The sequence below is a fragment of the Numenius arquata genome, chromosome 14, assembly GCF_964106895.1.
Source record: "Numenius arquata chromosome 14, bNumArq3.hap1.1, whole genome shotgun sequence".
In the NCBI taxonomy this organism is placed as follows: Eukaryota; Metazoa; Chordata; class Aves; order Charadriiformes; family Scolopacidae; genus Numenius; species Numenius arquata.
The window spans coordinates 60,747-78,078 of record NC_133589.1 but is presented as its reverse complement, the minus strand read 5'-3'; the positions used below and the strand labels follow the sequence as shown (position 1 = coordinate 78,078).

At 37.3% G+C, this 17,332-nt stretch overlaps 1 protein-coding gene across 1 annotated transcript in view; it reads right to left on the bottom strand.

Annotated features, from left to right (window-relative positions):
• Window positions 1–17,332, bottom strand: part of VWA3A (von Willebrand factor A domain containing 3A) — a 31,225-nt gene continuing 13,893 nt past the window's right edge. Inside the window, exons 16-32 of the mRNA XM_074158464.1 lie at window positions 17,129–17,248; window positions 16,152–16,226; window positions 15,305–15,449; window positions 14,123–14,321; window positions 13,615–13,685; window positions 12,442–12,600; window positions 10,618–10,708; window positions 9,405–9,515; window positions 8,677–8,774; window positions 8,373–8,525; window positions 7,588–7,696; window positions 6,728–6,872; window positions 6,099–6,243; window positions 4,822–4,973; window positions 4,208–4,337; window positions 2,590–2,687; window positions 1–69 (exon numbers count right to left, since the gene is read on the bottom strand). Of these exons, the coding sequence (XP_074014565.1) occupies window positions 18–69; window positions 2,590–2,687; window positions 4,208–4,337; window positions 4,822–4,973; window positions 6,099–6,243; window positions 6,728–6,872; window positions 7,588–7,696; window positions 8,373–8,525; window positions 8,677–8,774; window positions 9,405–9,515; window positions 10,618–10,708; window positions 12,442–12,600; window positions 13,615–13,685; window positions 14,123–14,321; window positions 15,305–15,449; window positions 16,152–16,226; window positions 17,129–17,248 (2,053 nt within the window). The 3' untranslated portion in view covers window positions 1–17. The remainder of the gene's footprint in view (window positions 70–2,589; window positions 2,688–4,207; window positions 4,338–4,821; window positions 4,974–6,098; window positions 6,244–6,727; window positions 6,873–7,587; window positions 7,697–8,372; window positions 8,526–8,676; window positions 8,775–9,404; window positions 9,516–10,617; window positions 10,709–12,441; window positions 12,601–13,614; window positions 13,686–14,122; window positions 14,322–15,304; window positions 15,450–16,151; window positions 16,227–17,128; window positions 17,249–17,332) is intronic.

Below are 17,332 nucleotides of genomic sequence, written 5' to 3'. Positions count from 1 at the left end.
TTTACCTGAGCACTTTTTTAAAAGCCAGAATTGTCCTTTTGGCTTATATTCCATTTTTGAAGTAATAACCTGTTTGGAAGAAAAACAAACCCCAAAGAATTTCAAGAACTTTTCACAGAGTCATGTAGTACCTTTGTATCTTTGTTTAGCCATGTTCTTGTGTGACAGAAAAATCTTTTCATTAAGGAGGTATAATGCATTTTAAAGCTCTTTGCAAGTACTTTTGCCCACTATAACTATTGAAATGGCACCTTCTGGTTCTGGATTGGCAGTTAGAAAGTGTAACAGTGACAAAACATAAGGATCAATACAATTTAACTGTCCTTCACTCCAGTTCTAGGCAGGTATCAAAGCTAGCTCTGTATGACAGCAGAAGCAGCAGGGAATGGTGTGCCACCTAAGACAATTTAGTCTGCTGAGATACAGATGGCACGCAGTGCTGATGATACAGGGCTGTGCTGCTTCCAGGAACTGACTGAGCTCATTCCAAGTCTGCTGGGATACCTCTGTCACACTGTACTGCTGTTACATGACTGTTAATAGAAAACGGCAAAAGAAATTTCACGTTGAGGGAGGATGCTGAAGAGAAAATGAGGAAGAGAAAAGAGAGGGAGAAAAACCTGAAGGGTGTTGGCAGAAAATTCTTATTCTATGGAAAGAAAAGGAAGCTGAAAATTACAGTAAAGAAGGAAAGAGGGGAAGACACAGGACAAATTCTGGTGGGCCCAAGACTTAATAGGGAAAGGAAAAAGGTAAGAGTCAAATTATTTAGAAAAGCAGAAAAAGACTGAGACTGAGAGGAGAATGATTTTGTCAGATCCTTCAATAAAATAAGGTAATGTTAGAGTGAAGAGGAAGGCTTACAGAATCTTCCCAGAAAAGGGAAGTTACAAGCAGTGACAAGTAGTGTCCCTCAAGGGTCCGTGCTGGGACCGGTACTGTTTAACATTTTTATCAACGACATAGAGGGATTGAGAGCACCATCAGCAAGTTTGCAGATGACACCAAGCTGTGTGGTGTTGTCGATACACCAGAGGGACGGGATGTCATTCAGAGGGACGTGGACAGGCTGGAGAGGTGGGCCCACATGAACCTCATGAGGTTCAACAAAATCAAGTGCAGGGTTCTGCACCTGGGCCAAAACAATCCTCGGTATAAATACAGACTGGGGGATGAGGTATTAGAAAGCAGCCCTGAGGAAAGGGACTTGGGGGTGCTGATGGACGAGAAGCTGGACATGAGCAGGCAATGTGCGCTTGCAGCCCAGAAGGCCAATCACATCCTGGGCTGCATCAGAAGAAGTGTTGCCAGCGGATCCAGAGAGGGGATTCTGCCACTTTACTCTGCTCTGGTGAGACCCCGCCTGGAGTACTGTGTGCAGGTCTGGAGCCCTCAATATAGAAAGGACATGGACCAGAGGAGGGCCACCAAAATGATCAGGGGGTTGGAGCACCTCTGCTGTGAGGACAGGCTGAGGGAGCTGGGGTTGTTCAGCCTGGAGAAGAGGAGGCTCCGGGGAGACCTAATAGCAGCCTTCCAGTCCCTGAGGGGGGCCTACAGGAAGGCTGGGGAGGGTCTGTTTACAAAGGCCTGCAGTGACAGGACAAGGGGCAATGGTTTTAAGTTGGAGAAGGGGAGATTTAGATTGGATATTAGGAAAAAGTTCTTTACTATGAGAGTGGTGGAACACTGGAACAGGTTGCCGAGGGAGGTGGTTGAGGCCCCTTCCCTTGAGATATTCAAGGTGAAGCTCGACGAGGCCCTGGGCAACCTTGTCTAGTTGGGGGTGTCCCTGCTGACTGCAGGAAGGTCGGACTAGATGACCTTTGGAGGTCCCTTCTGACCTGGATCAATCTATGAATCTATGAAAAAGGCTAGTAGAAACTTTACAGGTCTTTGGAGGCAAAAAGAAAGGGAGATTGATGGTTAACTTGAAAAGTAAATGGGTTGAAATGGGATTGTTTGAGAACAGAAGAGTGAGTTCACATTATTCCATGCAGAAAACATAATTCTAGCAGATAGAGAAGGGATGATGATGCAGTTACAGAAATCAGGATGAGGTAAGATAGAAGCAGCCCATACAGATTTTGGAAAATACAAGTAATTTGCATTTCTGAGTAAGCAGTCATACTAAAGGAAGAGGTACTAAAAAGAACATTGCGTCACGTTAACAAGACTAAATTTTCTCTTTTAATAATATATATGAAGAGAAATACATTGTTTTGGCAGATGAGAGAACTCAGCAAGGAAAGGAACAATTTAATGTAATTTCTCTTTGACAGAAGAAATGGAGGAACAACAACTGAGAGAAAACAACAGCCCTGAAGTTTAACACATAGTTAGAATCTACTCAGATCCTTTGCTATCATAGCAAAGGCAGCTAATTGTGTAAGACCTTAAAACTAAATCCCTCTGAAGCAGACGGCTTGCTTGCATGTCTTTTTCCAAGCCTCACAAAAACACTAGAATTGACAGTACAAGGAAAGAAACAATTCTTTTTTACATAGCAGATACTGGAAGTCAGATATTCTTGTCTTCCTTTCATGAAATAAAAAAGCAATTACTGAAAGGTTCTTGATAAATACTCACCTCAAAGATTTTGACTGCTTTAAGAAACTTCTAGCTTTTGCTACTTCTTGAGTAAGTTTCTTTAAATCATCTCCTTCAAAGCAAGGGAAAACTGGATCCTGAAAACAGAATTAAAATATTCTACTTTAACTTGCACCTATTTATTATTTTCAATTTCTACCGACTTAATTAACCGAGCCTAAATTCTAAATCTCCCTATGACTATCTACTTGCAGAGAAGGTCTTGGTCTTACATGAGCAGAACAGAGCAGCTGTGGATTGAATATGGTTCTGTTCACTAACTTATTTTTCTACTGTGGCAATCCCTGAGGTCTCCTGCTGGAGCACTAATATGCTAAAGACTGTATAAGGATTTTACAATTACATAAATGAAATACAAGATGGTAAGGATAAGAAGGCACAGTAAAAGCTAAAGTTAGTTTAAACCCCACAGTGTCCAGACACAAGATATTTTTTTTGCTCCTTTTCAGAAATTATATTGCATCTGCTTGAGGGTCGGCAGGCTCTACAGAGGGACCTGAACAGGTTGGATCAATGGGCCAAGGCCAATGAGATGAGGTTTAATAAGGCCAAGTGCTGGGTCCTGCATTTCGGTCACAACAACCCCAGGCAACGCTACAGGCTTGGGGAAGAGTGGCTGGAAAGCTGCCCAGCAGAAAAGGACCTGGGAATATTGGTGGACAGCTGGCTTAACATGAGCCAGCAGTGTGCCCAGGTGGCCAAGAAGGCCAACGGCATCCTGGCCTGTATCAGGAATAGTGTGGCCAGCAGGAGCAGGGCAGTGATGGTGCCTCTGTACTGGGCACTGGTGAGGCCTCACCTTGAGTACTGTGTTCAGTTCTGGGCCCCTCACTACAGGAAGGACATTGAGGTGCTGGAGCGTGTCCAGAGGAGAGCCACCAAGCTGGTGAGGGGTCTAGAGAACAACTCATATGAGGAGAGGCTGAGGGAACTGGGCATGTTTAGTTTGGAGGAGGCTGAGGGGGGACCTCATTGCCCTCTACAACTACCTGAAAGGAGGTTGTAGAGGGGTGGGTGTTGGACTCTTCTCCCAAGGGAATAATGACAGGACTAGAGGAAATGGTCTGAAGTTGTGTCAGGGAAGGTTTAGATTAGATATTAGGAAGAATTACTTTACTGAGAGAGTGGTCAGGCACTGGAACAGCCTGCCCAGGGAGGTGGTGGAGTCACCATCCCTGGAGGTATTTAAGAAACGTGTAGACATGGCACTTCAGGGCATGCTCTAGTGCCCAAGATTGTTGGTTTGTGTCTGTTTGTGGGTGGGGTGGTGTGTGGTTGTGGGTGTTTGTTTTGGTTTGGTTTTGGTGTTCTGGGATTTTTGGGTTTTTTTTTTGGTTTTGGTGTTGTTTTGTGTGTTTTTGTTTGGTTGGGTTTTTTTGGTTTTTGTTTTGTTTTGTTTTTTTGTTGGTTGGACTCGATGATCTCAAAGGTCCCATCCAACCAAAACTATTCTGTGATTCTGTGATTGTATACTTCTTTCATGGGTTTGGTCACCTAACCAAGGCAGTTAGCAAAGAGGCAAAGCCAGGTATTAAGATTTTTAACTACTGATGAAGAACTAAGTTGCAATGAAACAAAACCAATCCATTTGACATACATCATCATCATCATCAAGCCCCTCTGTCAACATTCTGTGTGCTGCTAATTGTCCATCCACGTCTCCAAAACTGCAATGGTAGCGCCCTTCTGTTCGAGATGCAAGCTTTTTCAGAAATTCATTAGCTCTTCTGTTAACAACAAAGTAGTAAATTACTTATGAAAATTATTTCTCTGAAAGCAACAGCAATAGAAAAAGAATTTTGAAGAATTTGTCAAAAAATGTTACATCAAAACAAATAGTTTGGAGGACATGATTATAAACGCCTGTATCATTTCTAACTGTCAATTGCTAATGAAGAATATAAGCTCTTTAGCTGTCGTAACCTCCAAAGACAGGATATTTTTGGATCCCAGTGCTGCAGACTAGTGATGCATATCACTTCCGCGTGAAGGCAACTCTCTCAAGGACATAATCTATGGGAAATGTAGGCCGTAGCACAATTACCTGCGTCAGAACAGCCTTCCCAGGTCCCACATGCATGAATGCCTAGCTCAATCCTGGTGTTCAGTGAACTGAGCACATGGCACATTTTGATAACACAGCCTTCTGACAATAAATAAACCAATGCTTCTAAAGATTTTTTTTTTTTGTTTTTCCAAAGTATCATATACCTGTCTGTACAGCTAAAAGAAATGGTGTGGATTTTAACATCTTGCTTCTTTCTCAATCTCTCAATTTCTTTCAAAATCAGACTGCAACTGGTGTCTGGTTTTCCATCAGTCAGTACATACAGTGCCTCTATACCTTGGAAACTGAGACCCTTCTGGAAAGCAGAAAATAAGCTTAAATAATTAGCACATTTACACGAAAAGTTATACGTAAGAATGAAAACACTATTCCAGTGATTTCAGATAGTTTAATATTTACCACATCATTAATCAAGTTAGTATTGTCTTTCCACTAAGTATGAAAGAGATCAAGGATATAAATTTGAAAAATAAACAAGTAAATAATCTGTCACAGAAGACAACATACACATAAGCAGGGCATCACCAAAAACTGACTTACTGAAATAAGCAAATTAACTGGTTTCGGAGAACTGCTGACAGAAGAGTTTTACATCACATTTTGTGGGAGTTAAAGATGCTTACTGTTTGAAAATCAGGCTCACTAGGACTTGGTCTTTTCATATTATAAAACTTGCTATGTAATTGACTTGCTATGTAATGGACATTTCTGTAATATAGACATGCCTTACATTTCTACTGGACTTGATTCATGATAAATTTCATAAAATTTATAAGGAGATCCTGCAAGGGTTTCTGGAAGAAGAATCATTTATTAAGGTAACATTTCTGTTTTGATTCAAATTTTGTATCTTGTGAAATTGCAAGTTCTTTCAGACTCTGGTTTATATTATTATTACTAGTTAATTTCTAAACTGAAAATTTTTATAGGAGAAAAGTTTCTTCACCTGTAACTGAAGTTCAAGAATTGTACTGAATGCCCGTGTGATTCCAACGAACACCGCTTCTTTAAAATCCCTGTTTGGCTCAGAGCAAACATATCACAGCCACAGTTGTACATAAGCATCATTTTGAGCAACTGGCTATTTTCTCTCTCCAGTATTCTTTGAACACAAATATTAATGCAACCGTTGATATTTCACTTTTTTTTTTTTTTTTAAACCCAGTATGAGCAATGAATTCCAGGATCTACATGCACTGGGGACAGAAACAGTGGCCTGATTCCAGATCTGTTCAGTTTTTTGCATATAAAAATGTTGTATGCTTTGACCAAAATAATTTTCCTAAAATATTATTAGTCAGATGGAAATGTTTTATCACCACAAGACATGATGTATTCTCCAAAATTTATGTTTAGTTAAACATAAAATACAATTATGTTTAGTTAAACATAAAATACAATAAAAATACAATTTACTAACCTTTAAAGCCGTAAGGATGCATGTATTACCATGAGCATGAAATTTGGACACCCACTGCACAGCATCATGACATGTTTCATCAGTTGCCTCTACAAGACACTCCTTCCAACTCTCTGTATTTTCTGCAAATCTCAGCAGGTTAAACCTGAGGAGAAAGATGGCACACAACATTTAACCCTAACCAATACCATCAATCACTTCATATAACCCAGTTTTGAAATAAATAAATAAACCCAAAAAACTTACACAAACACAAACCCAATAGGAAAAAAACCAACCAAAAAAAACCTAACCAAGAGCCTAGTATTGGACTAAGGTCTTCAGCTTTGGAAGAGTCAGAAAGCATATCTCACTCTGCATGAACAGAAAATCTATGGGAATGCTGAGCCCAAAAGGATAAACAGCATCAGCCTATGGTAAATGAGGCTCAAATCTTAGAGAGCTCAGAATTAAAAGTTGGCTAAAAAGAAGCACAGAAAAAGCAGTTCACATCACATGTATATTATGCACTAACATATAATAATTACTTGTATTGTGCTTCAGTACTGTATTATTTGTAATGATTAAGTAATCTTATTACATAATAAGAAGTAGTGCAGATTTCAGCCTTTATCAGTAGTTCATCATACCTGACTTCATTTTTTCTCAGCTGTTCCCAGATCAGGCAGGTAAGTTCTTTCATTATATGTGGCAAATATGGGTCCATGGAACCAGATGTATCAATCAAAACACAGACATTTGCTTCCAAAATGGTACCAAACAATCTTCGGCTTCCTGGGCCAGAACATCAAAACTAATTAAGTGTCCTTATACGCTAATTTTATTGAACATTATTTTATTGAGCATACTGTAAAACCTTCACTCTTTAGGGGTTTCTACATAATAAATTCTAATCTGTGTGGCAACTAGGTAGTTCAAAGGTTAATAATAGAAAAGTCTTCTGCCATTTCAAATCGAACACTATCAAGCATTTATTACTAACCAACTGTAGCAACTTGGATTAAACAATTTGTAGCTCTTACTTAACAATCCAGCAAAAAAATTAAACTGTTTCCCAAAAAATATCTTTATGAGCAAGAGAAGGATCAAAATACTTTTCACCAGCAGTGATGCTGAATTTCTAAATAGGGCATAATCTTTGCAAAAGAAACAGAAAAGCTAATTTTGCTTGTATATGTTATTGTATATATTCTGTTGATAGAAAGCTTCTGACACCAGGAGCCTTGTATTCATGAACACAACATACAAAAAGGAAAAACCTACATCACAGCCCTAATTATTACACAGCAAGCTAGATGTTTATCAGCTACACAGATGCTGAATTCTCTCGCATTCTCGTATTCTTAAAAATACGTTTTAAAATTTCAATGAAATGCAAAACAGATGACCTTTATTCATATTTTGAGGTACAGATTTATTCTATTAGAAACAGCAGACAAAAAACAGTAGACATGTATGTGTAAGTTGTAAAACTGATGCACACCAATACCTGACAAAAGCCACTGTATTCTTTCTATGTAGCGCTGCAACAATTTCTCCAGTTGTTCAGTGTAGATTTCAAGTTCTTTAGGTTGAAACTGCAGATGTTTCACAACTCCCTGGAAAATTTCAGTTTGTACAAGAGCATCTTACTTAAGGAGATCTGAGCTCAGCTGCTATACATGCAATGTCTGCATTACAAATCAAGGAGATAAGGGTTTTTGTCTTTTCCTGTATGAAATACCGTAAGAAAGTTTCTGCCTCTCTGTTGCTACTAAATAACTGGTTTACCCAAATTAGGAAAGCCTAGCTCTTATCTCAGCCAGTTTTGCTGGGCAACAAAATTACACAATTTGACTGGACAGGTGCATCTGTTGCATTATTTCTGACAGTTATATAGATACAATAGAGCAATAATATCCTGGACTTAACTTCTTATGCTTCTCTCCGGTCATTACATAAACCTTAACAATCAAGATACACCATTTTCCCAGTTTCGACTCATACATTATTTTTAAAAGCTTAAAATTTTAAAATTATTGTTCACACTGTATGAGCAGAGGAGATGCTATACATGCTAAAGATCCCATGCAGTTTCCACTTCAAACATACTAAATATTTTTTGTGGTGAATAAAAGACCTTCTCTAGCTTTCTAATCCAAGAGTGATTTACACAGAAGAGCAGGGAAGAGTGGAGGTAACATCACACTCACAAGCCACAAACACTGATCAACGTGCATTGTCCTACACAAAGTCTTTCAATGATGTGGGTATATGACATCTGCAAAAGCTTACATTAATTTCTACACTCGGGAAGATAGTACAGTATTTTGCCGATACTTTCTTGTGCAGAGACTTCACAGTTTTCTTTTGATGAGTACAGCCTGGACCAAACATCAGTCTGGGCAATTCCAGTTTAAGCTTTTTAATACTGTACTTGGTCAGCCACTTGTAAGACAAACAAACGGAGCAATTGATTGTTAGTAAATATTAGAACAGTTTAAGTAATAATACATTGTACAGAATCACAATTATCATGTTCACATTTATTCGCATGGATAATTCTGAAATGGGAATTTATTAGCAAGGAGCAAAATACCTCTTTGCTTGAACAGATTTCCTCTTTTTTTGGCAATGTAACAGAGGGAACAGACTTTCTTATGCATGTTACCTTTGGATACTTTTGGTATACTGTACCTAGTTAAGAAAATGAACAAAGCACTATTGAGAGCCCTAGGTTTAAATCACAGCCTTTTAAAATCACATAAGACTGTTGATTAAAAAATAAAAGAACACCACCCCCCCAAACCCTACAGACTAGCATTTCATATGCAATTCCACAGTTGAAAAAAATTCAGTTTCTATATAGCAATGTACTCAAAAAAAAATTACTTAAACTGTCACCCTCAAAAAATTCCAAACCAAATCTTCTGTCATCTAAACCACAATGACTGCATTTTTCTTTAGAGCATCTTTAACCAAGAGATGCCAAGTGACTTTACAAAAAAAACGAAATCCCAAAAACCCCAACAAACCACCCCCCAAAAAAACCAAACCAAAACAAAAAAAGAGCCAAAACAGAGCAATCTGTTTTTTTTGCTCCCAACCTCACCCTCAGAAAAACCAAACAACAAAACACAAAACCCCATCACTATTTGATAAGTGAAACTCACTTCCTCTCACTATTTAAAGCACACTGGTTATCAGGGACCTAATATCCTAACAGTTTTATAATTAAAAAAATTGATAATAAAAAGTGATAAAAATAAAAAGTAAAAAAAAGTGATAATAAAAAGGCTTCACCCACCATAACCTGATAACACGTACCCACATTTCTTCCTTTATCAGTATAAAATACTGACACAGAAAACGCTGGCTGCTTCCTCGGTTTATGCTTTCTTTTATTCTGAGTCTGAGGCCATTCTTTTATTGTTTGTGCTACAAATACAGTTGAAAAAAAAAAGATGCTGACTTACTTCAGCTAGATAAAACTCTTGCATGCAACTCTGTTCTTCAGTTCATGATTTCATCTTATTACAATTATAAATACTTAATTTTCTTAGGTACTGGTTAAGAAAAATCTGTATTGTAGAACTACTTATGCCACTTTCATAGAAAGGGAACCAAAACCTTTACAAATTTATAAATTACCAACAGAAAGAATGTTGCAGGGCATAATTTAAAAAGATTAGGGGGTTAGAATAAACATAGTATTTGTTGGAAAAGCCAATTAACATTGTACAAACCACCTCATATGCAAATACAAATCCGCATTTGTAAACACTGCTACATATCAACAATCTAATTTCAATAAATCAGTAGAAGTCAAGACTCAAATTTAATGCAAAAAAAATAATTTGCAGATGTTAGCAAAGATGCAAAGAAAAATCACGTGAAAATTACAAAAATGGAGGAGAAAGGAGTTGGACTTTAAGGGACCAACAGTGACTGGAATCAATTTAAGAGCTTTCATATACCAGAAGCAGCTGCAAGAGTCAGCACTTCAGATAACCTGACATTTGTGTTGTAATTTTCCTTCATTACTAGACCATAAATAAATCAAATGGAATAGCATATTAATTACAATGGGATCTAAGAGTATTAGCAGAAATATATATATTGAACTAGTAACATAATAAATCTCTGAACTGTTGAGCCTTTGTTAAAAAAAATGAATTGAAAACCAAGGGAAGTGAGGTTCTAATTATGGCTTCAGGCATGGAAAAAAGCAGAGCTCTATTTTCCAGCACGCACATTTGACATTTCCTAATACAGGACAGTTATTCAATCGTATGACCTGGAAATAGTTATACAGGTGTGCAACGTTCCTTCTCACAACCTAGAAGAAAGCTAGATACATTACAGCTAAAACTCACAACGAAGTAATTTCAAAACAACCACAATGTTTCCTATCAGTCCGATTAAAGATTAAAATTGCAAGTATTTCTAATTGTGTTTAAATTAAATCTCTAATTTAATACTGTCTTTTAAGCGAAACACAAAAGAAACTGAAGACAAAAAGCCCCTTATCCATACAGACCTGGTGGAATTTCTGCTTTGGCACTAGTAGGACGCCATGCCAGTACTTTTACAGAAGCATTTCTCTCTGCACCGTGGCTGTCTTTGATACACTATAAGCACATATAATAATAATAATAAAAAAAAATAATAAAAAAAGTATTTCAGTTGGATCATAACTGCATTATTCAAAACTGGAACTATCCTTCCTTATTCTCCAATTCCTGTTTTACTCTGGCTCTTCTGACAAGTCAGCAGTTTGCCATGATGACTTATTAATTTGTGATTTCTTACTAGGTTAAGTAACTAATTGTTCTGTTTTAATTAAGTTGCCACTCTCATCTGCTGCTATAAAACTAAAGACTAACATCTACAGGCAGACGAGTTTGGACCATTTTTGTCACTTGAAGAAGCAGTCCAGCATGGTAATGGCACTGTTTTATGTAATACTGTATGTGGTATTTTCCTCAGAATTTTATTGAATATTGTAAACCTAGTGCTGCGAACAGTAATTTTCCCTTTGGGTACAGCTCAATCCTCTAGCGGCTGAGCATTTTGCTAAACAACATGAACCCTTGTTTAACCCTATTGTAAGGTCAGACTTCTGCGGCACAAAGCCTTGAAGTAACTGACATCTAATTTAACATACAGGTCTACTATAGTATCACCAAACATCTACAGACAAGGTGGTATAAGTTTTCTACAACTTTAATCCCTGTAAAACTATGCTATGCAGTCATAGTGCAGGCAAAAAGTGATTACTTTTTACCTGCATTTTTGAAGAGGTGTTGAGAATATACTGGTTTTGATAAAGTAGCATGGAAGACCTGTCTGAGCTCACCTTCAGGTCTTTGCAACATGGACAGGACACACTACACTTAAGAGTGTCATTCCCATTTCAAAGATGAGACCTGAAAATTCCAGGTCAAAAGTTAAGTACATTTTCTGCAACAGGAAATTCTGTATCTAGTCATTTGTACACCAAAGTGGTAAGCACTGGCATTGGCCATTTATGTGTATTACAGATTTGCACACCCACGCAAAATAGGTGCACGCACAGTCAAAATTAACAGGGAAAACATGAGCAAAAATCCCAAAGGACCCCACAGTGTAACTCCATGGAAATAAGCACAGCAGGCAGGAAACAAATCCTGAATCAGGATTTGTTCAGGCTGGATATTAGGAAAAATTTTTTCACTGAAAGGGTTATCAGACATTGGAATGGGCTGCCCAGGGAGGTGGTTGAGGCACCATCCCTGGAAGTGTTCAAAAGACAGGTTGACGTGGCGCTGGGAGACATGGTTTAGTGATGGTGTTGCATTTTGTTGTTGTGTGGGTGTTTATTTTTGTCAGTTAGGTTGGTAGTTGGACAAGATGATCGTGAAGGTCCCTTCCAACCTAGAAGATTCTGTGATTCTGTGATCCTATTTCTTGTTAATATGCTGGCTCTCTGTGTGGTCAAAGACTCACTGCAACTGTGTCATCGCTGCTTTCTAGAAGGCCTTGTAAAATAGACGTAACTTGGTAAAGCACATTTCTGCTTTGCCTTTGCTTTCATTAAACACTAAATTTTTAAGGTCAGAGGAGGGATTATTTAGACAATTTTAGACACTACAATGTGGTTCTATTATAATTAATTACTTAGCAGGAATTAGTAAGATGTACTTTTTCGCTTATGTAGCACTTTGAAGACAAATTAAAATGTAAATTTAGAGTACTATCACAGTGCTGCTTTACTTCAAATTTTCAGCCTGAGCAATTCTCTCACAAAGAGCAGAATCTGATAGTTGTGGAGGATCTCTAATTAAAATACACACAGCATCTTAAAAATGGGACCATTTCAAACCATTCTAGCCAGACTCAGAGCTGTGGGTTTAGGAGATGGCAACTTCTGTGGCTTTCTTTTCTCTTTCTTCAGAAGCATGTTTGAGTCTCCTTCTGGTATAAATGGATTAACAGACTGATTTACCGAACATTGCTTCAAGGATTCCACTAGGAATGCACACTGAAATGGAAGGTCACATCATTTAGTAATTCATATATGTGAAATTTAAGTAAATTCCATTTCAAAGACTGTATTTATTACTTCAATAATAAATAAAATTCATACCAAGTTAATCTGGTAATACTTTAACACCTCTAACCAAACAGAAACCCCTTTGTGCTGTGCTTGCTCAGACACATAGGAGGAAAATGCTCTCTGCTCCAAGCAAACATTCTAAAAGAAAAGGCATCCATATGCATACCAAGACTAGAACAAATTGGAAGATGATGAACCAAGCATATGCAACTACTAAAGGATAAAACACTATTTTAAGATCCCATTGAATACCCACCAACTCTTCATTTTAAAATTACTTTTGTGACTCAGACCTGCATGCAACAAGGTGCTCAGACCTCTGGACATGTATCTCACGGCGTATATCTTTCTAGTTACACTTTTGCAAGAAGCAACAACTGCACTGCCAGGCTGGCGATATCACCTCAGTAATTTTGTTAGATATCTTTGGAAAAAGTCATGTGCATGTAATATGGAGAGATACGGTCTAGTTCTACACCCTTAGTACACTTAAAAAACCAATTGTTTTAGAATTGAGCAAATGTATCGTGTCAATGACAACCCCTCACTTCATTACGACTTACAGGAACATAATATTATGTATTTGTTATATAATATATATAACTTGTAAATATATTTCTTTTTATACTTATAACAAACAATTAATTCTACTTGAGAAGAATTCATCATAGGATTGGCAACAAAAAGGAGAATCACTGCAGTTGTAAGCTCCTTGTATTTCATAAGGAATCATGGCCACTCCAACACCAATGACGACAGTGCTATTTTACAACTGCTTTCTAGTCCATATTTACTCTACGGTGACTATTCTCACACTCTAGAGCATTCCTGCCCATCTTACAAAGATTTTGTCTAATCTTGTGCATTGTCAGCTAAAAAAAATTGTTGAAATTTTTTTTGAAGAAAACCATAATTTAAAAAGATACATATAATTCATACCTTTTGGGAGTAGTTGTTTGCTTTTTCCATTTCAGACACAATAACAGTGATATCATCACTTTCAAAAATACCTGATAATCAATATATGCTAATCAGTGTGGGTTTTTCAAGTGTACAAAATATATCTTTTTAGAAGTGTACAACAATTTGCAGAGCATGCCAAGTATCAATGAAAAGAATCAAAATGCCTTTGTTTCCTGTATGTCAGATGGTCTGGATGTACCACATTAGTTACTGTATTTCAAATGCGTATCTTTAAAACACCTAGCAGAAACCTGCAAATTCACATAGAAAAAAAAAAGAAATTCCTGCAGTAAAGCTGCATTATAATATTCTGCAACACAACTGAAAGCCTTAATCAAACCAGGACCTCTGTTTTTATCTCAGCACTAGTATAGCATTATCACATCCTAAAAAGTAAAATACCTGATCTGGGGGGAAAAAAGCATCAATAAATATTATTTAATTAATGAAAAAGAAGTATACGCTGACTTTTCTTTTCACATACCTGCTTCTCCAAACCAATGAAATCTCCCATTGGCTGCCTGTACTATTTCTTTAAAAGCAATGGCAGTTTCAGTTGGGTTAGCATAGCGGGCTGGAGTAATTCCATTCGAGTCAACATCCTCCATTACACTGAACAGACAGATGTGAAGCTGCAAATCAAAACCTCTGCAAACCTCAGTCACATAAGCACTAATTGTGTGCTGCAAGACAAAAAATAAAAAATAAAAATAAAATAAATAAAAATATCAGTAGTCACCCTGTACCTCAGATGAGCTTCCATCTACTCCACTGGTTCCTGAACTGATGTATAAACACTCCCAACCTGAGCAATTCACTACAGGAACATACCCTGAGTAGCTGAACATCTCAAGTCACACATACACACAAAAACTGCCACTATTATTACAGACAATGGCAACAGCATTGCTGCAGCCAAGAAACAAGATGGAGTAGCTATCGGAATAGAAGACACAAGGTCATAGACTTCAAGGTACCCACGGACTGAAGTAATGAAGTAGGGATGGAACTATTCATTTGCCAATTTGAACATCCTTCATTTTCTTGTTATCCACATGGGCTTTTAATGATTTCTTAGGTTTGCCCAGAATTTCCAGAAGTTTGGTAACAAAAGTAAGAGACACCCTACTGTGTACGCATGGTTATTCCAGTTGGATTACCATATGTTCAGAAACTCTAGGCTATGTACATGGCTTAACAGCCATAGAGCACATGCACTTCGAACATATATCCAAGCAATGAATTACTGTCATCAAAAATAAGAGCTGCCTCTACATAGTGTACTATGGAGTTCCACCATAAAATTCTATGTGGCTTTGTTCCCATGAGTTCTAAGGAAATAAAAAACAGAGTTCGTTTGTTCCAACTCAGAAATCTGCAGTGAAATGATGGTCAGAGCTGGAGTGGGAAAGGAATCCTAAAAACACCTCTGGAATTTTCTATGATACACATATTATTAATAATTGCTACTTTCAACATACAAATAGCCACTGAAGAAATAGAAGTTTGAGATCCTGATAGTTGTGCCGGCTTAGATATGTAAAGGAGATGTGTTGTGCCAACAAGCTATGGTGACTAGCCAAAAGGAAAGAGAAAAAAAAAAAAAAAAATTAGATTAATTCTGGATCGGAACTGACAGAAGAGCTGTAAAACCCAAGATACTTACTGTTTCCTGATCAGGTATTCCAGTAGTCAGCAGGTAAAGTCCATGTGATTTGTGTTTATCTTTGTCTTTGAAGTCTACTTCCACGGCCCTCCTGAGAGCACCCATCAAGTTTCTACTCCCTTTGCACTGCAAGTTCAACACCCACCTAAAAGATGTTTACAGTTCAAAGAATGAAGCAACAAAAGCTTTTGTTTCTCCTTAAAGCAATAAAGAGAACTAAGAATCTTAAATAACACTGCACTGGAGTCTAAAATTTTTTCACAATGACACATAGCAAAACCAGATTATATAATGACCCTAATTATTTGTTCTAGTTTCTGTACTGCCACCATGGCAAACTACTTTTTAAGAAAAGATAAGATTCAGAGTGTAGAGATGAAAGAATTATCCCTTAATTTTATGTAGAAAAATTGTAATATAGTAGAACTTATAGGAATAAAAATGAAACCACAGAGGTATAATGAAAGCACTGAGGGTGTGACTCCACAAAGAGAAACCTGGGACTTGTTTCCAGTGTATCTGGGGAAAAAACATAGTTTAACTTTCACAACCCAGTTGAATTTGAAGCAGTTTTCAGTTCTTCATGTAACCTGTGCATTTCTTACAGACTTCTGTATCTGTGAACATATATATTCTGTATAAATAGATAGATAATGCTGTTTTGACAACAAACCATCACAAACAGTTAGTGCAGAACAGTTCGTGGCAAACTATTTTTGTAATATGATAAATTTATCGATTTTGTAAATTGTTCACAATTCTGTTTAAATCTGTTTCTCCAGTTTTTCTCTTCCATGGTGCCTACGATCAGCTAATTCAGATGTATGGGAAAGTTATTCGATCCTACCTCCAAGCATTTTGTAAGTTTTCCGGTTGGGAAGGAACCATTTCCAGCTGCCAAGGTACAACATGACTCCCAAATCTTTCAGGGAAAGATAACAGCAATTAATTTGCAGACTATGCTTTAGATAAAAAAAAAAAAAAAAAAAAAGAGAGTAAATTCACTGAAAAAAAAATAATCTGATTTGGGGTATTACAGATGTAAAATTACCTGATGCTAAATATTTTCTCTTTCAAACAGTTTAATTATTCACATTTACCCCCATCACTCAGGGGTTGTCAGATTTTAAAGGCAGCAGGCCAGACAACATTTTTCTTTCCTGAACAAGACACTAAGGGAGCTGGTAAAAGCTCTGCAGAAGGATTGTGACAAAAAACACCCAACCCTCAGATGCTACCTGTATCTCTCTTGTGAGGAGACGGCTCTGCTTTCTCACCAGGAACTCTGGAACTCCACGAGATGCCGTCTCTTGCTTTTACCTGCCATTCAGAAATCTACCCAGCTGCTCTTCAGCAGCTCTGTCATATATGAATTTCTGGCTACTAGTGTCAAGTACAAAATTTTAGTACTATTACATATTAAAAAAAGTATCGAAGTTACTGTGAAATTTAAAGGGTATTCTCAGTTATGGTACCTGAGACACCTCCAGAGTCCTCTTCCAGTAAAAATTTCTGATGCGTGAATTGATAATGTTATGAACAATATAGCAGGGAAAGAATTTGTTGCAGGTATGATGCAATCAGTTTCAGGGACCCTCACCCAAACCAGTGATTTTTAATTACTAATCTGGTCTCTGTGCACCTGATCCATACACCTATCCAAAACCAATAAATCAGTGCTTCTCTTTCAATTACTTCATCATAAAACCTAAATACAATTAAAATAATCTAAGATATGCCCAGTAGTAACTACAGTCTCTGAGCATACTTCTTTCATTGACATGCATTACAATTATTTTAAAATAATCTTAAATAGTTGCTTACGCTATAATATTGAAGTAATCTTTATTTGACATTTGTTCCTCAAGTAAAAGTCGCAGAGAATGCTGGATATGGATGATGTATGTGGAGTTCGTCACTGATGTATCAAGAAGTATAACCACCCTATATAAGAAAAATGTTATTTGTCAAAAAAAGATTTTATTTAATTACATATTTTTAGCTTCACTGTACTCTCCCTAGGGAAAG